Source organism: Trachinotus anak, unplaced genomic scaffold (genome assembly GCF_046630095.1).
Source record: "Trachinotus anak isolate AG129_WGS33_773 ecotype Australia unplaced genomic scaffold, CSIRO_AGI_Tana_v1 ptg000003l, whole genome shotgun sequence".
Lineage (NCBI taxonomy): Eukaryota > Metazoa > Chordata > Actinopteri > Carangiformes > Carangidae > Trachinotus > Trachinotus anak.
Genome location: NW_027273854.1, coordinates 13,592,812 through 13,618,099, shown reverse-complemented (window position 1 = coordinate 13,618,099; position 25,288 = coordinate 13,592,812). Strand labels below are relative to the sequence as shown.

The 25,288-nt window shown below is 38.5% G+C and overlaps 1 protein-coding gene across 1 annotated transcript; it reads left to right on the top strand.

Moving 5' to 3' along the window:
* The first annotated feature begins 3,984 nt into the window (after nt 1-3,984).
* Nucleotides 3,985-11,414, top strand: LOC139618189 (somatostatin receptor type 5-like). Its single transcript, XM_071473915.1, has 4 exons — nt 3,985-4,441; nt 6,739-7,455; nt 7,580-7,924; nt 8,627-11,414. Exons 2-4 carry the CDS (start codon nt 6,760-6,762, stop codon nt 8,699-8,701), a joined length of 1,116 nt encoding a protein of 371 aa, XP_071330016.1. The 5' UTR covers nt 3,985-4,441; nt 6,739-6,759; the 3' UTR covers nt 8,702-11,414.
* Nucleotides 11,415-25,288: the final 13,874 nt, after the last annotated feature.

Sequence of the window (25,288 nt, the reverse complement as noted above, 5' to 3'; positions counted from 1 at the left end):
TTTTAATTTCCGCACTTTGAAAAATAGAACCTGACCAGTGTCACAGCTTCAATTATTCACTGTCAGTTATTCACTGTTTCATTTTCTCAGTCTCCTCTAAATGAAAGCTGAAAACAGGATTTGTGCATCTCCACAGAAACATTTTCCACTGATTTCACAGCGTGTGTACTCTAAAAGAAACAAATCAAGGAAGGAAATTTCATACATTCTTGTATTCTTGATTTCACACACAAGTAGCAGGCTTTTCATTTTTAGACGTGTTCAGCCACAAAAGTCATAAGCTTAAAGCTCTGTTTTTACAGCAATGCTTCACATGAAGTTGAGTTTTTCTTGAAAGCATCACAACTATGAAATCACCACTGTACCTTGTATCACTGACCACTAATGGCGGAAGGCAGCCGCAAAACCAACAGTGTGCAGGGTGATGGGAATAGTGGTGGAATCACACTGGAAGAAAAACGCAGTATACTGCTGAAGTTTTAGACACTTTAGATTCTTATCCATCGGGGAGGTATCTGATCAAATTAATTCTGCAGCATGACAACAAGCCCAGACACCAAAACCCACAGTCATAAAGAAATGTCTTCAGCAATATGAAGAACAAGACGTCCTGCAACAGACGATCTGGACCTCACAGAGCCTTGATCTCAACATCATGGGGTCACTCTAAGATTAATGAAGAGACAGAAGACTCTTGAAACCACAGCCTGAAACCACAGAAGAACTGCAGCAAGTTCAAGATGCTTGGAACAACCAACCTGCCAAGTCCCTAGAAAAACAGTGTGTGGAGAACTGGAGCTGGGGTAAAGGCAAATACTGGTCACAGCAAAGATTAATTTGATTTTGTTTTTTTCTTTTAACTCAATTTAGATTAATTGATAAATGATGAAAGCATCCTCACTTATTTTTTACTGCCTAAAACCTTTGCACAGTTCAACATAGCCTGAGCCATTGTTGTGTCAGAGAGAAACGTATTAAAACATATCAGATTTTAAATCAAATTGTTACTCCAGAGTATTAACCCTTTCCTCCATCACGGGGAACATTTATATCATCTCTCTAGATTCCATTAAACCTACTAAAATCTGCAACTGTATCTGTTTTAGTGCCCCGTTTATGATGGTTGAACCTGTTGAAACCGCTGCCTCATCTCCGATTCTGGTACCTCGTTACACACAGGATAATTGCAGGGGAGAAAAAGAGCTAAAATTCTCAGTGATATCTGTTGGCTTGTATCATGCTAATGGCACTAGCAGCACAAATACGCTGCCTCACTGCATGAAAAGTCCACCACAGCCACAAAAGCTCCATCCGATGTCTTGAGTGGAGATGAACTGCTACATTAACTAACTCAAGCACGATTCTGATAAAAGTGAATCTACACAGCTTTCCTGATGACACTTTGTTGTTGGTTCGCTCCATTAAGACAGACTCCATTACTACAGCACACAGCCCAATGTTTACATTTACACAATATCCAATTAAAACATCTGTGTTGGACAGATTGCAGGCTATAAAAGCTGATTCACCCATCAGTGCCGTGTGTCATCCGTCTTTTCCGAACAGCCACTTCATCTCAAATATTGTAAATTGTTTCTAATAAGCAGAAAAGAGTCAGACGTGATGTGCAGAGGCAGCTGTGAGGGGATACACAAAGAGAGACTGATTGATCGTTAGGGTTCTGTCTATGATCACTTTTAAGATTATGTCATCTTCTGACTTCAACACACAGCGTCGGCCACTGAGTCGCCACTTTGGACATCATCCTACTAGTTTCTTTCTATTTCTTTTTCCTCCAAATCAACAGTCCCCTCCACACACACACACACACACACACACGCGCATACACTTTTCCATCTCCTCTTGATGATCGGTGGTGGCGTATTGATTTAGCTTGGTTGAGAGTTCCTCTGGGCCACAAACACCACACACATTCCTGTTACCTTGAGAGAGAGAGAGAGAGAGAGAGAGAGAGAGAGAGAGAGAGAGATCTCGAGATCGATCCCTGCCAGCTTTTTTGTCGTCAGCCAGACAAAGTCGAAGACTGACACCACTCTGATATGATATCAGTGCATGTGTCCACAGAGAGGAGGCTTGATATAGAAAGGCAGGAGATGCATGCAAACCGCTTAAAGCCAGAGTGATTCATCAGAGCAAGAGAAAGATAGAGAGCGGGGAGAAAGAAGAGGGCTGTGGAGAGAAAAGAGAGGCCATTGCTGTCTGATTCTCTTAGAAATGTTTGAACAGCTGGCAGATGACATTAACTGAAATTAAAGCAATAACAAAATCTTGTCAATATCAAATGAATGCAAAGTAGAACATTTATTTTCCAAAATTTTACAATACAAATGTATGAACCAAGTAATATAACTTGAAGATACAGAGTACCGGGCATGGACTGTTGTATGTATTCTCCATGTACAACCACAGTATGTATGTAGGTGATTCCTTTTCATTGTTGTTACAGGCGTACGCACATTTTACCCTGACTTACAAAAACAACCACAAATCTCCAACAGTCCTTTTTGCTCTTCATTGTAGAAGCTCCATGTGTGTTCCTGTGGTATGTGTTTATGTAGCTGATGGAGTTATTACAGCCCCAGCCATAGCAATATCTCAGCATGTGGTGAACATGGTGGAGTACTTTATTCTTTAGATTAGTTTAGATGAGACTAATCTACATGAGGAAATTAGATCACTGCAGCAAATGTAATAAACACACTAACAGAATATGAAATAAGTGATACAAGACAAAGGACATTTCAGGATAACTTGGGGACACAGAAAAATTGAAAAAATAGCATGAGCTGCTTCATCTGGCATTTTAAGAGAGGGAAATTTTACCATCTTGACTGAACTGTGGCAGGTCTATGGATTATCAAATATCCTTGTGCAATAAGCCTGTTGTTCTGCAGTTCATCTGATACACCTAATACAGTTTAATGCTGAAGTAATGAGAAATATAATATCAAAATTATGTTTCTAATATTATGTCCACCCATTTGATATCAATGAGAGTAGACTCAAAAAATGATTCACAGGTTGGCAGTTATTCAGTAGCTCTCCTCTGCTCACTGTGGCTTTTAATCCAGTTTAACACCTTGATGTGTGGTACATTTTCTGTGATGCCTACAGCCATTGTTAACCTCTTCGGTTTCATGAAGAGACTGTTTATTTTTACAGTTATGGACAAATGGGTTCATCTGTCAGATAACTGAAAATTTGGTGTGGTTAGAAAGTGTGTTTGTTGACATAGTCATTGTACCCACACTGGAGAAAACACAGTGTAAATGAGCCATATCATTATCTTGGCATCCTGAGTGCCTCTACACACCACTGTCCCTGCAGGGCAAGCCTCTATACACAGCTGTGTGAAAGTGTTTGGATATATACTCATAAGTCTGCCCATTTGGTCTGTTCAGGACCGGTCAAACAGGGTCCATAAGGCGTAAGACGTCATCAGCTTCGCTCTGTCCCTTATTAACCCCTTTGATGCTTTAGACCGATGGAAAATGCAGAAATGGAGTACATACTGTATACATGTACACAAACAGGCAAATGTTGGTACATGGATTTCACACACACACACACACACACACACAACTCCTGTACCTGTTCTCTACTGTCCATAAACAGGCACAAGTGGGTCATTTGTTTTGTATGTGTGTGTCTGTATGTGTGGCAGCCTGTTGTTAACGCTGCACTGACCTGGATGACAACAACATGAAGCTAATGGCTTAAAAGTAGGCAGCTTTCCCAGGCAATTACCATCAAATCTCTCCCTCAGTGTGCAATCTCATCCTCCTGCCACTGTGTTTCCATTTCACCCTAATTTCTCTCCCTCCTTCTCAGGTGCCCGTGGCCACCATCAAGGTGATTTATTCCCCAGGGCTGGATCTGGGCATTGCTCCATTTCCTCTCTCTGTCTTTCTAGTCTTTCACAGACACAGCAGGAAAAAAGTTAGAATCTGGAACCGAATCGCTAGCTATAAAACTCTCTGCTGTAAGCTTTTACACCAAAACCTGGTTTTGGCTGTGAGATGATTGCAGCCCCTAATGGGTGGGACAATCACGTCTAAAGGCGGGGTGATGCTCTCCACATAAATGGTGCACAGAGGCATTTCATGCCACTGTGGGTGACTTGTCTCCAGCTGAGGAACACATTTCACCATGCACAGGGTTTACTCCAGAACTGATCTGTGAGAAAAATCCTGGAAAATTAAAGATGTCAGTTTTTGCGACTCTGACTGTGACGATTTGAGACAAGACAATGTCGCAAGATGAAAAGTCCAGTGTGAGGTGGTTTCTCTTTCGAGCGACGTGGGGAAAAAAGCGAGACAGTTGATTTTTGACCTCAGAGAAAGCGCACATTTCCAAAACCGCAAAAATAGTGGAGGGGACGCGCATCACGCAGGCGGATAAGACACACAGGAGCGCACAGGTAGGCTGAACAAAGGTCACGGTATTTACAATTAAAGATATATATATATATATATTGGTTTTGATTCATTTGGGTATATATATATATATATATATATATATATATACGTGTGTGTGTGTGTATTATTATAGTTTAAGAAAGTCTAATTAAAAGTCTTATTAACCTCAGATGGAAGGAAACAGACATGTGGACCATTCAAATGGCTCCTATGACTGTGGGCTATAGCTATTATAGTTTGGTGGACAAAAATGTCAAGCCCGACGCAGTCTGAAGGGGACAGGGGCTTGGGGTGTTTGTTTTCTCAACAACGCGCTGCGGGCTGGGAGTCACTCCCGTGTTTTGGAGCGCGGTTCAGTGAGTCTGCACGTCACACCATTTATTTGTGCAACACATTTTCACAGCCTCGGGTTGCAACGTCTGACAGCGTGCAGTTGTAAGATTATTATTTTTATTTTAGGTCACCCACAAGGCACCAGGTGAGGACACGTTAAGGCCACTCTCACAATGGCAGCATGAATTGATTATTACAGTGTAGTTGGTCATTGCTCTCATCGACGCCTTGTGTAGTAATTTTTTTTACTATTTGGGATGCCCACACAACTTTGAGGTTCCATACAAAACATGAATCAGGGTTTGCAGTTTTATCCACCTAAGATATTTCAAAGTTTGACTGAAAACACCATGATATATTTATTTTTATTTTGACTTAGTTATAGATTGAACTGCAGAATGCAAATAATAAACTCCTCAATGAACAGACAAATGTATTCCTTTATAGTTTTCATCATGTTTAGATGACTGTCCTCATTAAGATGAAGGGTAGAACATTCTCCTGACCATCAAACACAAAGCAAATGTGGGGAATGCTGTTTGCAGTTGCATTAAAGATAAAGAGAGAAATGATTTGCAAAAGGACACAGATCCAGAGGCATTTTAGTCACGTTGAATGAAAAGTTGACATTTTTTCAGCTAGAGCTAAAATTTGCTGTTTTTCCAAGTTCTTTGTTTGATTTGCATCAATGCACAAGAGCAAAGTCAAAGCAGACGTCCATACTGTCAGTCAGTCATGTCATCCTCTCAGTCTTTGTACTTAACCTCCCGTTGAATCATAACGGACAGTGGGATGGAGCTTTATCCGTCATTCAAGAGGAGTTGCTCCACATGATCCTGCTCTCACTCTGCACCACACGTGTCCAGATTGGGCGACAAGTGATGAGAATCACTTTTTATTCTGAATAAATTTTAACCCCAGCAGAAAATTTACATTCATTTGTATACAAAAGGGATTTACAAAATCATTACCCCTTGCAAAATTTGTTTGGCCCAAAAGACCCACTTCACCAGCGTTAACCCTATAATGCCAAATGCATCAAATTTGATACAAGCATTTCTGAGACCTATTGCATCACCTTATGGTAAAAACTTCACTCAAAACCCTCTTGTATCCAATCTGATACTTGTCTTCCAACCCCTGGTGGATACCTTTATCACTACAACAATTCAAACACAGTAGATGGGACAATCCAAGTTGGCCACCTTCAGATAGTTCCCAACTCACTGGATCAAGGTAAAGAAAATTGCGATTTTTACAATTTTCCAGTGACATTTTCTTTGAAATTTTTAGTAATATTCTAACATGAACACTTAATCTGTTGAAGCAAGTTATAATTACATAACTTTTTGCATTTTAGTATGTAGTAAAATTGTGTATAAAATTTGGAAAAACCTGTATGCAAATAATTTTTAGTAATTTTTTTTTTTTCAAATTTTGTGAAAGGGCCAAATAAAGGTACCAGATTCAAGAAATCAGAATTTTCTGTCCATTATTTCTGGGGTCAGGCATTACAGGGTTAATGTTAACATCATGTATATTTGTCACTGTCGCACCCTGGCTCTTAAAGGGTGTGGGATGCTTGGCACTTGACTGCTGATATTTTTTATTGACATCCAATCCAATGGCAATGACAATATTTGAAACCCACATAACTTATGTTGTCTTCTTCTAAAGTGCGACCTCCCATTAAGAGAAATGGCATGTTGGCCACTTGCCCAGGCAATTCAGTGGAAAGTTTCTCCTTTCTCCCGGTAAATATGGGCATCTTGCCCAGAGAGCACCTATGTGTTGTTGTGAGTGTGTATGGTGCAAAAGGTAGACATATCTTTAATTCTCGGAAGCAGAAATTCACAGAACCTTAGTACACCCAAAATACAAAACCTGTTTTCAGCATTGGCTATTGTATATATTTTTACAATATACATATAAAATATAATAATTGTACATTTCTCTGCCTTTTCAGCTTTTTCCTACTGTAATCTGAATGGACATCAGCAACATGGACGGCTACAACTGGACGTCAGTATATGAGAATGTCACCATGTCTTCCTTCCAGCCTTACCCCAGCTACACCCCTAATAATTACTCATATGTGCCCGCGCCAATGCCTTTCAGTGTAGTCACTGCAGTCATCTACACTATCGTCTTCATCGTGGGTTTTCTAGGTAATACACTGGTCATCTATGTGGTGGTCCGCTACGCCAAGATGAAGACAGTAACAAACATGTACATCTTCAATTTGGCCTTGGCAGATGAACTCTACATCCTGGGAATTCCCTTCCTTGGCACAAATAGTGCACTTTCCTACTGGCCATATGGGGATTTCTTCTGCAAGGTGTGCATGACTGCTGACACCATGAGCCAGTTCTCCTCCACCTTTTGTCTGACAGTGATGAGCATTGATCGCTACCTGGCTGTGGTTTATCCTATTCGCAGTGCCAAATGGCGGAAGCCCAAGGTGGCCAAGGTTTTCAATGGCATGGTGTGGGTTGTGTCTTTCCTGATTGTGCTGCCGGTCACCATCTACTCACATGTACAGGAGGAGCTCAACACCTGCAACATAACCTGGCCTGAGCCACGTGATTTATGGTCCATTGTCTTCATCCTGTACACATCCATCCTGGGCTTCTTTGGACCCCTCATTGTCATCAGCCTCTGCTACCTACTCATTGTCATCAAGGTAATGGGGCAGGAAAACTTGTCTTATGGGTTTTATTGGAGTCTAACTCCATTTTTCAAATTTCCTGTGAGGTTCTACTCTTATAATATCACAAAGTCTTCTTACTGAACTATGTCATTTTCAGGTGAGGTCAGCAGGTGTGCGTGCAGGCCTGACTAAGCGGCGGAAGTCGGAGCGTAAGGTTACACGCATGGTGGTGATCATCGTGTTGGTGTTTGTACTTTGTTGGCTGCCCTTCTTCCTTACCAACACTGTCAATCTTATTTATATAATCCCTGAGAGCAAAACCACCGCTACGGTCTACTTTTTCCTGGTCATCCTTACCTATGTCAACTCCTGTGCCAATCCAATCCTCTATGGCTTCCTCTCTGACAACTTCAAGCAGAGCTTCCAGAAGGTGCTGTGCTTCCACAAACCAAATGGTGTTGGCACTACAGATCAGACGGGAGGGAGACAGACTGCAACCAAGGTAAACCACAATCATATTTTCTCATCCAGAAATCACAAAGAATGTATTCCTGAAAAGCAGCTATACTCAGTGTATTTGGCAGTATAGGTGAATTATTTCATTCATTTCAAATTTTAGCTTCTTCAAATTGTTATGTCTGATACTGTGTACTGAGCAGTCCTGAAATTTTGAATCGAGCCCAGCCCAGATTAAGTGTGTTAGGCCCAAGCAGGATAATTAACAATTTTTTTTGCCCCAACCAAGTCCTGAACCCAGAGAGTGATATTTTAATGATACAAGATAAAAAGAAGGGTGGAAACAGAGGGAAACATAATCATCCTGTATTTTTACTTAATGTTTATTATTGAAAGTCATTGCAAGTAACATGTTTCATAGTTAAATTTCTACTTAAGCACCATACCCTAAAAAAATCTGCCCAGCACATTTGCACAAATACCGTCAGCAGCCCAGAGCACTCCAAAATTTCCTCTTTTCTTCAGTGTAAAAATGTGACCTCCAGTGATGAAGCCCATATTAGATAACAGGCAGGAAAGAACGGAACCCCAGGTTATATCCAACAATAACATTTTCATGATTTTCTTCACTGAAAATGGGAGAAACCAGCAGCTCAAGTCAATGTTTCCTGTTGATCATCAGTGATAGCCTACTGTTTCTGTCATTATTATGTCCTTAATCTCTATGTATATGGTATTGTCTCTGCAGAATCTCCAGATGGAGGTTGTTGAGAGCCTTAACAATGAGCCTTTCACTTCAAAAAAAACTGTGAACGGCCAGTGATCGCTGTAAACCACCATGAACCAGTGTGCAAGCTACCATATGGAACTCGGACAATTTACCCCTGGACCCTTTATTGATTGGTATGCCCTGTCTTTATTACTGATCCTTCCTCTCTGACTGAAACATTTCTAGAGAGGACCAGAGGAATAACACTGGAGAGAAAACTTCTTGCAGTACTCATCAAAGAGCTCTGCATTTTTGTTTGTAGGCTACTTTATGTCTTTGTACTGTTACAAGATTGACTGCATTGTACATTAGCATTAGTTTCTGTAATGATGTATGATCTCAGTACAAGAAAAAATACATTCATGAAGGTTTTAAATGCTGTAAATTCTGAAATAGCTCTAGAGAAATCCAGGCTTTTATTGTTAATGTACAGACAGGAATTTTTTGTTTCTTAATTTTTTTTTTTCATTTGATCATCATTTTGTAAGAATCATTGTTCTCTGGTCTGCTTTTGGTTTATATGCTGGTGTTATAAATATATATTATTCAACACTTCCTACATGTTTACTTGTTGCCTTGAGAAATTCACTGTAGTGCACATTTCACAGCACTAAGAGACATCTATGCAGGAAGTGTTGAGTGCAAACTAGCTTAACAACAAATGGCTGGAATTAATTAGGGAGTGGGAACAACAGTTTAATGTTTTGATAAATGGTATTGTGATCATTCTGTTGGAGAATTAGATGATGAGACTGATACCACTTTCGTGCCTGTCTTCTAAATATAAGGCCACAACCAACAGGAGGTTATAGCTTAGCATACAAACTGGAAACAGGGGAAAAACTAGACTGTTTTGTCCAGCAATAACCTTCAAAGCTCAATAATTAGTATATTACATCTCCTATGTTTAAGTAATTAAAAGAAAACAAATGATAACGACAAATGATGAAACTCTTGGCCTTGACCAGTATATTTCTGTCATGCTGGTTGCCTGGCAACTACTCAAAGTCGACTCAAAGAGTCTGGCATATAACCCCTATAAAATGATAAATTGTTGCAGTGATATAACATGTCCATTAGGGAATTGAATTTTCAATGGATAGACTGTTTCCAGTCTTTGTGCTCAGCTAAGCTAACTGTCTGCTGGCAGTAGCCATAGCCATTAGAAAAAGACATTTCCTAAGCTCTAATCATATGTCTCTATGTTGATTATTAATTCATCGCTTGTTATATGTTAAAAATATGTTCATTTTTGAGTATTTTAGAGTAGCTAGCTCCTGTGTAGCTAGCCGAGCATACACCACATTACTGAAGCTAAGAACACTATCACTTCTGTTTCACTTTGACTTTAACAGACAGTCCTGAGAGTTGTGCCACTTTTCTCATCTAAGTCTCTGCTAGAACGCAAACAAGCACATTTCCCAAAAAGTCTGAGTATTTCTTTGAAGATAGAAATGTGCATTACCTTGTGAGCCATGATAGTACTGGTAATATTCTGTGATTTTTTTTTTCTAGCAGACAATAATTGTGCATCGTGTTCATATTCATACCAGCTATGACCCCAGCTATTATTTTATTTTAAACTCAGCTGTTTTTTGTTTTGTTTTTTTTTAGAATTTACAGCATTTAATTTGAACTGGTATAACCAAAGTGATAACTGTTCTGCTGGTTACTGTAAAACTGGTTGAAATATTTTTAATTGTCATGACTATTCTTTGTCTTTTGACTTGTTTGTTTTCATAGGCTTTTTGTGATGTTTGACTTTAATGCTACAAAGCTGTGAAAAAAATGCCTTGAAATAGCACAGCCAAGTATTGTCCTCTCGTGGGTTAATCTCTTTTCTCTCACATTGCTAAAAGAACTTCTGTTGAAGTGGATAACTTGGTGGAGTGACAGAGCACATCATTGTCCAACCTCAGCAACATACCTTCTAATATCCGTACTCTCTGTTTAGTTGCTGGACTCTGAGCTTTGACATGTGATACCGACATCATCAAGAAGGTGCAGGAGCCAGAGCTGTAGCATCTCCATAGTTGTAACTTGAGCCACGTAATGACCGTGTTGACGATGTTTGGTGAATTTGAGCTCATTTGAAAAGCTGCCATGTTCGATGGAGCTGTGGAAACATGGACACCTTACAGGAGACAAGGAATTTATTTGTATTAGAAACACTGTGACTTTTAATATGATAGGTGGTTTTCAATATGAGATTTTGAGCTCCATGATATCCTTACACACAACAAAAATGCTCTCAGAGTTATATTATTATGAATATTAATAAACGATCAAGTCTGTTATGCATGCTCGCCTTGCATTAATCCAACACAGTACAATGTAGGGCTGCTGACATGTGCCTGCATGAAACAAAGCTCTTCAATGTGTAGCCTACATTTATCTCATGAACAGATAGTTGATGTTTATTGTTGCTGTGATCCATCAATATTATGACGGGTTTATGTTTCAGACAGAAGCACTTTATCATTATTTCCCGTCGAAACAGGAAGGTGGCAGCTTTACAATTGAATGTTAATGTCTCATAAGTTTCATTTTTCTTATTTTTGTAAATTAAGTTAAACAAGTATTTGGATGTATTCTGTGTTATGGTTCTGGAACATAGGTTTGCCACAGAAATAAAACATATACATGAAGAATCAGAAACACGGATGGCAGCAAAGTTTAGCAAGAAAGTTCAAAGTGTCCCTGTGAACTGACTTTTTACTTGTAGGGGTTTCACTTGTTTTTCCACAGAGTAAAGATCTAGCAATGCTTTCAGTGTTACTTTAATAAATGTAACCATATCAAACCACAGTGTGGAGTGCAAATGGTTTAAAGGATTGTAGAGTTGAAACAATTAGTCAATTAATCGATCAGCCGATTATTTGGGAACTATTTTTATAATCGAAGAATAGTTCCAGCCCCTCAAATGTGAGGATTTGCTGCTTCTTTTCAGTATTATATCATTGTAAATTGAATAATTAAATAAAAGACATCGACTTGAGCTCTGGGAAACTGGGAAACAAAATGAATCAAGAAAATTATCAGCAAATTAATAACTAAGGAAACTTTTCGTTAGTCGTAACCTTAAAGATCTGGATTAAGTATATCTTAATGCATTACCATATTGTTCATTGAGGTTTTGGTCACTGTGGTCTCATCTCCATGCTGCTTGTGAAGGGATCTTTTGTTAATGAAACTACACTTTCAAAGATGGGGAACAAAATCCATAGTCCTATTTCTGTGCAAAAATGCATTTTAAAGTTTCACCAGAGCTCATATTAGACAACGTTTTTTAGCTGAGCCACAGCAGAAAGATTTATCCTGGTAATAACTTATAGTTTTGTTGCAAAGACACAGCAATGACAACAAACCTACACACACTCCATGACACCTGCTGCTTCTTTAGAAAGATGAAACATGCAGGAACGTGGGGAAAGGTGTATTTCGTCATTATTGGATGCACAACAAGTAAAATCTCACTCATCAGTGCATTGCTGCTCAGCCATACAAGACACATACAAAACTAATTTAGAAGCTAACACTTTTAAAGCTGCAATCAACTTGATGAGAGAGCTAAGACTCAACCAAGCAGCAAATGTGCAGGTCATGAACCCAAAATAAAGAATCAAAATGGGCAAATCTGATATGTCTGATATATCAGGTCTATTTCCCATAAATGATGTTAAAATTTTGACTCTATGGGCGGACTTTTCACTCGCTACCTCCACTGTAGAGATGTGAGAAAATTAGGATTTGTGCAAAACAATGTATATTGGAGCAATCCACACAAACCTCCTGTTGCTTTTCAAATAAACTTGATTTTTACATAGATTATTTTTAAACACTTGTGTGTTTAAACACAGAAAGCAGCTTTTCTTTCAGTTAAGGTAACCATTTTAATATCAGATGATTGTGGGTCAAGGAAAAGTGTTTATTGTACTTTTTTTCTGACCACATGGAGAATTTAGGAAGGTTGAGATGACAAAAATTTAGCACTGATCTCATGTATGCTTAATTTGCTTTTCTGAACGTTCCCTGTGGCCAAAGGACCTTAAGCAGCTGTAGTAAATTTAATATTTACCTTGGGCCAACTCCACATTTTTGAGACATATTCTGTAATATGTGGTGCAGTTATTATAGTTTGGTAATAGAACATACTCCATTGTTGTTGACTAATTCAGCTGCAACAAATACTAATTTAACTAATTCAGTATTCATTTAGTGCAACACAGTGAAGGTTATAATACAGTGTGAAATTAAACTAATTTAAACCACTTCTCTATTAACATTAATATCATCAGGTTTTCTTTTCCAGTGCTCCTTAAACTCACCTTTATGTCTTCCTTAATTTTTCTCTATAGCAGCTTCTGTATTTTCTTTGTATGCCCTTATTCCAAGTGTGTTTACTGACAACCTTTTTTTGTGATGTAGGGGTAGAAACACACCATGTGCCTTCTGCAGCTTCTGGTTACCTTGGTGTTTGTGGTCACGCATCTTTTGTTCCATCGACCTCAATGTCAAGTGAAAGAACCAGTATTATTATCAAACAGAGAAAAGAGCACATTCCAGTAAACTCTGAGACAATTCTGATAAAAATCAGCTATTAACATTTTTTCAAGTACTTGATTGAAGTAAAATACACATTAATGTTTTGCTACTGAATTAAATAATGAATGTTGTACCTACATGCATATAAACACATACATCCACTTGTTCTACATTTTCCTTGCTAAATCCCATTGTATGTAAGAAATTGGTCGAGGTGTTTCTATATCTGGCCAGAAATGGCACTGATTTATCCCCCTCATTTATTTGTAATACTAAAAGAAAAACCAGTTACACTGCAGTGTAAATCTACAGTAAGTACTCTGTGCATGCTTGCTCTGGGCAGTTTTTGACTTTGGTTTTAGAAGGTCTGAAGCTCTGCAGTTTAGAGACAACACAGTGGGCATACTTCATTTCACATGATCCCAAAAGACTGAGTTACTCCATTAATTTCCAGAATCATGGTTCTGGGCGAGATTCCTCACACTGCAAAGAGAGGGTCATGTGAGCAATAGGGACGGTGGAAGCTTTCAGTAGTTTAGTTTTTGTTCGCCTTGCTACCTGTTTTTTTTTTTTTTTTTTTTTTTTTTTGAAGGTATGAGATGACAAAGTACACAATAAAAACTGTTCCTGGGAAAATGATAAAATTCTGATAACTGAGTCTGTTATTTCAAATAAATTCTCATGAAACATCATGGTCAAACCATCTGTCAGTGTGATCAATTAGATATTATTAGAACAGCCAATGATCATCAGCTTTGAGTAAACATGCTTGTAGATTAGCCTACTAGCAATGGCAGCAGCTCGGCTACTCCCATTCTTTATGTGACCCTCTCCTTCCAGGTCATAGTGGTCTATCGAGAGTCTCCCAGGGTTTGAGTGATTTATATTTGAGAAATCATTATTTTAAAACTGTAAACATTCTTCCCAACTTTGCATATCAGTTCAAAGATTAGCCCAACGTCCTCATCTGTTGTACATCCACAAGCAACTGGAGTTGCAAGAGAGTGTTGATTGTGGTGGTCCCGGTATAGTTTGTGCTAAAGGCAATACAGCATCCGCAGTGCTCTTCCTACAAATTTAACATCAAAACAACAATAAAAAGTTACTACATAACTGTTTGGTCTGCAACCATAACACAAGCAGCACTTTTGTCTACAGTGAGTCCATTTAATTAAGCACAACAAATGTTCTGCTCAAGAAAATACAATGCAACTTTTTAGTTGATGACAGACAATGGCTAAATTCATTTCTCTATGTTAGCACAAAAGAACACGTACTGCAGTTCAGCTGATGCAATGTGTGTGCAAATGTGGCGTTTTGTTTTTTTGTGAGGTAAGGGGCTTCTATTGTATCATTTTTTTCATTCTCTATTGTGAAGGTACCACATAAATTCTCATTAAAGATTACAAGCAGTAAATAAACAAACCTGGCAGTGAATCGTGGATTTAAAATTAAAGTAGCACAAGGATATCAGTTTGAAAAGTATTCTGAGTACCTTGTGATGTTTCTTCACTTTGGATCTGCCACGGTATGAGACAACCGTAAATACTGATTTGATTATTTTGGGCAGCTGTTCATGTTCATGTAATGTGTTGTCTGTGTTCCATATCACTTCTAGGAAATCCGCCTGGCTCATTTTTAATGTAAGATAATACTGAGCGAGGGACACATCTTATCATCCATATTCCAGTGCTGCCCAGGAGGACTTAAATCAGACACCAGGAAACTGACCACACTGACCATAGTTTTTTGTATGACACACAAGATGTGTTTATTGACACTGTAAAGTCGATGAGATCCATGTGAAGTCACTGTGACATACAAGGAGAAGGGTGATTTTTTTGTCTCAGTAAATAAACTACATGTCAGTTTGTGTGGTGACAGTGAGGAAAGGAATTTATGCGTTTATTTTGGTTGAGGTCAAAGAGGTGCTGTAAGTCGCTGATGCCGATAGAGCACCAAGTGAATTTTAAAAGTTATATTTCTGTATTCAAAAAAGGCACATTTTAAAGCAATTAAAAACATTTTTTTAAAGTACTACATCACAGAAGAATATATAAGTTTATAACATATATGAAATACCCATAGTAAAATTTGTATATGCACATAAATTAAAAATATCTGTATGATGAATGTGGTATAACATATTGCAACCACATATGTCAATGATATATATTTAATTTAAATATGCAAGTTTATTAAAGCAACATACATGTTTGTTTGTTTATTTGTTGGTTGGTTGGTTGGTTGGTTGTAACATTAATAAGGTGAGTAAGTTTTTTTGAAAACTTAATTTTTTGGCCCATAGCCATCAATCACAGGGAAAGAGTACTGTAGCACAACACTATCATTAACATTATTTTAACTGTTTGAACAAATTGACTGAGATTGAGGGCAGACATGAAAAGGGATATTATAACTTGAAGAAAATATGGGTAGGGTAGAGAAGTGTCCAAACAAATATTTTTGATAGTTACTATGAAATGATCAAATGATGATGTGGCTTGCAATTTTGTAGCTACTTGCTTTTTCTTATTTAAACATAACAATATGCCAAAACATGAGAAAATAAATGAAAAAAGACTAAAAATCCACCAAGACTCATTATTGATGAGGTTATTACAGTTAGATTAAAGGGAATAGTAAGGTGTGGTTTCGTATAGACACAGAAATGTATATCATTTTAGAATTTGCTTAACCTGAATGAAGACTAATCATTTAGGGTTGAGTCAATAATCAATAAGTCAGTAATTACATTATTAAATATTATGCATGGTCCACAGCTTTGTGCAGCTGTGGACCTTGATTTGATTTGATTTGATTTGATTTGATTTGATTTGATTTGATTTGATTTGATTTGATTTGATTTGATTTGATTTGATTTGATTTGATTGCCACTTTCCACTTAAGAAGAATACAAAAACCTGTGTATTGTTTTATCATTTGAATGAAAGTCAGGAAACACAAATTCTTTATCAGTTCGCAGTGTGTTTTAGCTACAGATGTAGCTTCAGTGCTCCTCGCATAGAAGAGCGAGGAGCACTGAAGGGATGAGAAGGAAGAGGAGGTGTGGGTTGCCCTGTGTGGTTAATTAAAGCTGAGAGCTGTGCCCTTCTCTACCACACAGTGGTTTTTCTCCCTCTGCAAGGGGGAGAGGCAGGATGCCTCTGTCCATTTCAATAATGTATACAAGACAGTTGCTCAGTAGAATATCTGATCTGCATGCTGCCTCTTAGTATGTCACATCATACTGAAACTAATATGTATTTGCCATCCAAAGAACGTATACAGCCATTTTCTGTCTGAGGAAAAAATTTGGAAAGGGTCAAAGTGAAAGGTGCATGCAGCAATACAAGTCCAGGAATAGTGTCACAATGACCAAGAGATTTCAGACTCAAGTGTGGTCCATTGATGATGACTTTAAGACTAGAAACTGTCATTATCTAAATTTGTTTACACGGTATCAGTCTACATCATAGCATGATGCACGCTGGAACTTTAAATGGCATTTTCCTCACACAGGTTTCTTTCTCACCTACGCCCATTTGATATTTTGGTCTCTAAATACATCAAAGTGGAAGGAGAGGTGCAGCAGGGAGTGCGTCTGTATGTCAGTAGCAATTAAACCAGGTCAAAAGTGTGTGGTAGAGTGCCTGTTCATGCTTTTTTTTTTTTTATTAGCGTATATAAATACCCATCGGTGGTGTGAGAGCTGTCAGGATGCACCATGGCACACAAAGTGACCGCATCCTCCAAACGTCAGACATTGTTGGTTGCAGCTAAAATCTAAGTCATAGGTAATGCTTTATATGTTGTTTATATCAATGAAAAAGCCTGATTTCCCTGGCTGAATGAATAAAACTATGATGTCTACATCAAGGATCAGCTAAATGGAGCAGCTGGAGACTGCACAGCTTTGACTCCAATTTGTGTGGTCATCAGCCTAAAAAACCTGGAGCTTATACATAATGTTGTCTGCTGTGGACACTGTGTGTGTCCTGTGTGTTTGCTGACTTATGGTGCCATTTAGGTGAAGCTGTGACAGCTGCAACAAATACTCAACTTGGGCCACCCCCAGGGATTCTCCCCACTGCCTTATTTAATATAAACACAGGACTACTGAGCCAAATACCTATCCAGTGCTGTCAAACATGTCTCATAAAGTGTGTGTGTGAGAAAGGGACAAACACATCCCTTTCCTATTGCTAAAAGGTCGGCGTATCACCACAGCTAATCTGTTTTTCGAAACATTTGCAGGCATTTTTTTAGCCTTGGGGGTAAAAGATAATGAGGGTAAAGAGGTCAGGTCAGAATCTGCATTGCTCCTCCTGGATCTGAGCTTTGACAGTCAGTCAGAGTCTCCTTTCCAGCACACTGGATAAGCTTTCTCGGGGAGGCTAAGCAGTGTGATATCCCAATTACTGGAGAACATCCTCCAGTATTACTTCTTAAATATGGGAACCACCACCCCAGTCTGCCAGTACCTGTAGACTGGATCTCATCCACACCTGGTGCCTTGCCTCTGAGAAGCTTCTTGACTACCTCACAGACCTCTGCCAGAGGTATGAGTCTTTAACTTTAACTCAAACTCAAAGCATTCTTCCAGGTTTCCCATGACCATCTGACTGCAACTCCAAGCAAAGGCCTCCACAATGGAGGTTTTGAACATGGCCCACTCAGATTCCATGTCTGCAACCTCCCCCAAGACACATGAGAAGGTTGTCCCCTTTACTGACAGAGGCCTTAGCTAAGCATCTCCTGCTCAACCTCACTACACTTTTGGGTCTATTGCTCCCTTCGGGTTGGGAGTAAGTTGTTGCCTCAAGTGTTGGAGTTTAAGCAGGAGTGAAATAGAGCCTCAGATCAGGAGGCAGATTGGTGCAGCGTCAGTAGTAATGCAGGCATTGTTATGTACTGTTGTGGTGAAGAGGGAGCTGAGCCAGAAGGCTCAAAATTGCAAAATTTAAGAATGTGCAACATGGAGGGAGGAGGAGAGGGGGGCTACACATCTGTAGAAAAAAACATTACAACATGTGACTGATTGTTCATCTCTATGTCTTATTCTGAGCCAAATACTCAGAATATATGAATAATAGTTTCTGAGGTTTTGAGTCAGTACCCACTATGCCCACCATGCAGATTTAATACATTGTGCATTTAAAAAAAGTTTATCATGATTTTATGCTCCATGTTTAAGGCTGTTACTAATTAATTTTTACCATCAGTTAAACTGCCAATTATTTTCTGAGGTATTCTGTACAATGTCCGAGAGCCTTAAGTCTGCCAAACAGTCCAAAACTCACAAATATTCTTTTCACAACTATAAAGGACCATAAGAAACCTGTATATATTCACATTTAAGAAGCTGGGACCAGAGAATTTGGGTATTTTCTCTTTACAATGACTCAGAGTGATTAATCTGCTATCAAATCATTATCAATAAAACTATTGATCATCTAAGCGATTAACCATTGCAGTTCCACTGCTGGTGGTTCATTTAGGGACTCGCTGTTGTACAAAAAGTATCAGCTGTTTGTCACATTTTCATCAACAAACATCAAGAGAGATTTGTTTGTTCCTCAGGACATGTTAACATCAATCTAAAAATAAAGTAAACCTCCAAGAAGGAACATGACAACATAAAACACTGTTTATGTCATTGTGTTGTGTCTGCTCAAATTGAATTCGCCAAAGTGCCCCATGAAAATGATGATCACTCCTGGCTTGCCTGAGGGGAAACTGATGTATTAAATGGAAGGTTCATCAAGATTAGACCATTTATCAGCAAGCAGGCAAATGGGTGAAGAAATAGTGAGCGAGTCATGACACCAGAGCTGACAAGCACTGTTCCCCAGAGCAGATCATAGAGGAAATGATGCTCTGAGCCAATGGAATCATCACTGTGGACAGGAAGATATAGAATGGCACAATGATAATAAATTGAGGTATAATAAGCTGTTTCTTTTTGTTGCAGGAAGGCTGTGTGCTCTAACTGGATCTGGATCTGACCGGAACAACAAAACAACAACAAACTGAATTAACACAAAAACTACTGAAGTAATTCTATTAATAGTGACTTATTTAAATAATGGTTTTCTGCTCTGGAGACCAGTCAGCCTGTCAGAGATGTTCAACCCAGTGTCAGGGTAAAAATGATAACAGACTTACAGTTCCTGTGAATACAACAATAATTGTAAATTAATAATGTGTGTTCTTATGTAACTGCGTAACACCTAGCTTATGGTGTCATTTTAGCAAGGTCTCTCCTGTAAAAGAGATAATGTAGCTCAAGAGACTTCCTGGTTAAATAAAGGTTAAATAAACAGTAAAGTCAGCAGTGTCGTTACTTATAATCATTATTAATTATATAATTACTATTCCTAAAGACATCAATAAATGTATACATAGTCATTATAGATGTTAATTACATCTGTATTAATCATATACTGTTTATCATCAAATAACACCACCAAGCAGATGAGGAGGCCTTACTTGTACTACTTGGAATGTGAACAGGCTGAACCACCCAGTAAAGAGGGGTAAAGTACTAGCACATCTGAAATCCCTGTCCTCAGACATCATGTTTCTTCAAGGAGTAGGTGGGTTGGGCAAACTTATTACTCAACCTTTTCTGCCAAGGCAAGAGGCATATCTATTCTAATTCATTAGGGGGTTCCATTTAGACACCAATCGACAAAAACAGATGTGGAGGGTCACTACCTTATTATCAGCAACTCCAACTTAACTGATGTGTGGAGATTCTTCCACCCTACTGATAGAGACTACTCTTTCCACTCACATGTACATAATGTTTAAGCCCGTATCAACTATTCTTTGGTTGACTCAAAATTATTGCCTCACATCCATAGTACTAAATACCATGAGATGTTGATTTCCAATCATATCCCCCTGACATTCACCCTTAACTTAAGTGGTCTACATTCCTCTCAGCCATTATGGAGGATGGACCCCGTACTTACTAACGACCCCAAATTTTCGGAATGTTTAAACAAGCAAATGGAAATATTCTTTGAAATCAATAACACCCCAGAGGTCTCTCCTTGCCTACTGGGGGAAACCCTAAAGGCGTATTTGAGGGGCTGTATTATTTCCTATTTGGGGCATAAGAACAAACAGAACAAAGCTAAGCGTCTAGAGTTGGAGGAACAAATTCATCAGCTAGATAAGGAGAATGCACGTTGCGCCTCATTGGACAAATACAAACAAATTTTGGAGCTGAGGCTTCAGTATATCAGCTAAGATATATATCTTGTCTCAGCTAAGATATAATAATAATTTCTTTACCTAAAGCAGAAACACTTTAAATTTGGTGAGAAACCCCAAAAACTGCTGGCCAGACAACAGCGCAAATTAGAAAACGACCGCACAATTTATAAAACCAAGTCTAAACATGGAGTCCCTCTTACCTCTGTTAAAGATATTAACAAGCGTTTTAGGGAATTCTTTGAAACCCTTTATTCTTCTAAAACAGGTGCGGGACCCCATGATATGGAAAGCTTTATGGAAGGTATCCATCTTCCCTTCCTTTTACAAGAGGAATACGCCTTCTTAAACACATAAAGACATTTGATGTCTTTAAGATGTCTTTAAGGTGTCTTAAAGACATCACCCTTTAAGAGCTGAAAGGAGAAAGGTGGAAAGACTCCCAGTCCCAATGGGCTCCCCACCGAGTTGTACAAAACATTTACTGCCACACTCACACCATATATGCTTAATATGTTTTCTGAGGCTCTCAAAAAAGGATCTCGTCCACAAACACTTAATGAGACTGTCATAACTCTTATCTCGAAAAAGGGCAAGGACCTGGAGGATACAGCCCTATTTCTCTCCTGAACGTCGATGATAAAATACTGACTAAATTCCTGGCAAACAGACTCAACAAATACATAGGCACACTGGTTCAACTGGATCAGTCTGGATTTATTCCAGGAAGAAACTGTTTCCAACCTCAGACATCTTCTTAAAATAATATATTGCCCCAAATCTAGTCCCAGTGGCCTGGTGGTGGTCTCCCTTGACACTGAAAAGGCGCTTGATCAGGTGGAATGGTCCGACTTTTTTAAAGTGTTGGACAAATTTAATTGGGGCGATATATTTATAGCTTGGATTAAACTACAGTATAGAAACCCACAGGCCCTAATTTCAACAAATGGAATGCTGTCCCCCCATTTCAGCCTGTTTAGGGGCATAAGACAGGGCTGTCCCCTTTCGCCTCTCCTTTTCCCTCTGGCTATTAAATCCCTCGCTGAATCAATTCGCACAGACCTTAATATTCATGGCTTTAATATTGTAGACAAAACTGAGAAAATTTCTCTGTATGCGGACAATGTCCTGTTGTTTATCACCAAACCTCAACTCAGTCTTCCTGTGATTCTAGATAAAATTAATTTATTTGGAGCCTTCTCTGGTTATAGGGTTAATTGGACCAAAAGTGAGTTGATGCCTGAGCAGTTAAGGGACCTTTCCCCATTACAGCACCTCCCATTCAAAATTTCTAACTGGTCAATTACCTATCTTGGAATTCAGATCACTAAAGAATTTTCGTCCCTTTTTAAAGCTAACTATCTTGTGGCCAAATTGCAGGCCAATATTCAGTTTTGGAGCTCGCTCCCTATTTCACTAATTGGCAGAATTAATACGATCAAAATGATATTCTTTCCCCAACTTCTGTACCTTTTCCGGTGTATCCTAGTGTTCTTGCCTAAATCCTTTCAGGTTTTATCATTCTCTCCTTCATTTGGAACTATAAAAGTCATAGAATTAAAAAAGCTCACGTCTGCAAACCAAAATGAGCTAGTGGGCTCGCTCTCCCTGACTTATGTCTTTATTATTGGTCTTTTATTCTTAAAATAATTTAATTTAATAAATTTTTGTGTTTAGATAACTCAGCCGAGTCCCCCCATTGGCTGGAGCGGGAGCAGTGCCGTTCATATAGTTTAGGGCCAGTAATCCTGTCTCTGGTGGCCTTAGACAAATCTGTCTATGGTGGAAGTGTCATCATAAACAATATGGTTAAAATTTGGAAGCAAATTAAGACACATTTTAAGATCAGTTCACTTTCTTTCCTGCCCCCCTTAGCTGGAAATCCTTCTTTTCCTCCATCCCAGCTTGATACTGGATTCTTACAATGGAAAATGCTGAGCATTCACACAATTGGCGACCTTTACTTGAACAGAACTTTTGCCTCTTTTGCTCAGTTGCAAGAAACATATAAACTCCCTGGGAGCAATTTTTTCAGGTGTCTTCAGATCAGAAACTATGTCTGTACCCACTTACCCTTATTTGAAAATGCTTCACCACCAGCTTTAGACAAGTGTATTCTTCAGAATATAGGTTCTGACAGGAAGGTGTCGTTCATCCATGACTTACTAACTCCATTTATCCCCCCTCCACGACAGTAATCAAAACTCCATGGAAAAATGACCTGGGGACACAGATCCCTGATGAGACCTGGGAAGAGAGTCTTAAAGAGGTTAATGTCTGCTCTATCAACTTGAGACACTGTCTCATCCAGTTTCGTGTTATCCATAGATTGCACTACTCAAAATCAAAGCTTCACAAAATGTTTCCAGATATACAGTATCCTCACAGTGTGATAAATGTAATATAACAGAGGCAAACCTCCTCCACTGCTTTGCTCTCTGTCCTAGGATAGAGAAATTCTGGACAAAGATTTTTAAAACACTCTCTGATGTTCTTATGACCCACATTGAGCCTGACTCTGTCTTGATTGTGCTGGGAGCTTCAGACTACATGTCAGTATTGAGAAGAGCACAAAAGCAGCTTCAGTCCTATGGCCTGATTACAGCCGAAAAACTTATTTTGACATTCTGGAGGAAGAAGGAGGCACCCACTTCTAAGATGTGGCTCAAGCAAATGGCCGACACCCTCCACCTTGAAAAGATAAGGTTTGCTCCAAGGAGCAGAGAATCTGGCTGCCCCTCATCCGTTACCTAAAAATCAACCCGTAGTGGACACTCCTTATGTAGGTGACTGTCCGCTATCATAGCTTTTATTTTTTTAATTTTCACCTCCATAATGAAAATTACCTGTTTTTTTTACCTGTCCTACATCATGCAATCCCATCCCAATAAAACAAACTTGACAAAAAAATAATAATAACACCACCATGTCATACCATCTGATATATTAGTTTTGTAAAGGTTTTGTCCACCTCCATTTACTTGAGGTGCATGGAATATTAGATTTTCTTTTTCTTATTTTGCTTTGAAAAGTTTGACTGGATGTGTGAGTATCCATGGTTTTCCTTGACATTAGAGGAATGGACATTTGGTTTGTATTCAAAATGTTCTGTGTTCACTGCCCTCTAGTGGCCATGTTTAAGAATTACAGCACTGCATTAAATTGATGGCTAATAGTGTTATTTTCAGTGTAGGCCTAATCAACTTAATATTAGTGTGGTTATTACAAACCACAAGAGTAATATCAGTAATGATAATGACTGCTAGTTACAGGTTGGTTTAATGACCATTTTCCAGTCTGGAGTCTAACCTATTGCACACCAGCATCATGGCAGCTAGCTTAGGCTAATAACACCTACAGCAAATAAATGTCAATGAAAGGATTAACAAATACATCTACAGTGATTTTTTTTCTTTCCATCCAAAGATGTTTGGATTTTCATAATGGTCTTGAAGAAAAACAATGTATACTTTATATACTCTATTTTATACTTGCCAAATACCACATTCAAGAATGTAAAGTCACAAAGCCTTTGTTTATTGAATAAAAAAAAGAAAAGATGCACTAGGCTACACAGAGTCTAGTATGATCTCTTCCAACTTGAAAGCAACTAATAATTTTGTATATTCCATACTCCATTCCATTTTCTTCTTTTTAAGTTCTATATACCTCTTTATAGTATATGAGCCTCATAGACTATTTATTTACCATTTGCTGTAATAATTGTTTCTTAGATGTTTTTGTTAAATGCAGATGTTGTTCCTGATTATTAAAGGTACAATAGGTACTCATGTTAGAACCAATAATACTTTTTAAAAAGTATATATCAATTAATTTTAAACAACACTAGCATTGTAAAATGTTTTGTCCACTTTCTTTGCACACAGGTGGGTTTTTTGAGGGTTTTAACTGAAGGTGCTGGCATGCTATCTCACCTGCCTTGACATGAGATAGAGTAATACAACAGTGTATTTAGAACCATGAGTGTTCACTGCCCTCCAGTGGTTACATCAGGAAACTGCAAGACTATAATATCAATATCATCACAGTCTTAATACTTATTAATTACAAACAACAGTAACATCAGCACTGGCAATAACTGTATTATTAAAGGGCTGTTTTAATAAGTTTTATGCCAGTCTAGCCTCTCAAAGACATACATACCATCTTCTAGCAGACATGTCGGCATGTTTACTCTTCTGTGAATACTTTTAAGATGAAGTAGCCAAACTAAAGTGGGAGAAGGTCTACTGCTTGTTATACTGATAATTATAAATATAGTTTAAAGGTATCAGCAATTATAGTCATCATACTAATGTATCTGCACTATAGGCCTATATGTTATCAAAGAGGAGCAGCACCTATAGTGAGCAGCATTATATAGTGAGTCGCCCTGTAATAATACTTCCTCTGTGAATGTGCAGGGGACAGAAGATTAGGAACACAGCTGCTCTGATGAATGTGTTGTTGTATGTTGTTGAGTCTACCTTCACACCAGGTGAGTCGACAGTTCGCCTGAGTGTATTCGGAATGATGAGTATTCACTGCCCTCCACTGGTCACAGTGTGGAACTGCTATGCTAGATTAAAATTAACTAAATTAACTATTTGTCTGAATATCATAGTTGGTAATACACATTCACGTGATTTTGCTGGTCTGGCAATGAGAGAAGTACAGCCAAAATTATAAGGACTTTTAAGCCCTGGTTATAACTCAGTTAGTATTTCTATTGAACTTTATACAAGGACCTTGTCTAACCTGTTCAGAACAAGTTCACACAGGTTTAAATTGATTTAGAAGATGTATGGACAATTTTCATTATTGTATTTAGGCTGTTTCATAGGCCATTTTGGCATAAACTCAACAGACTTA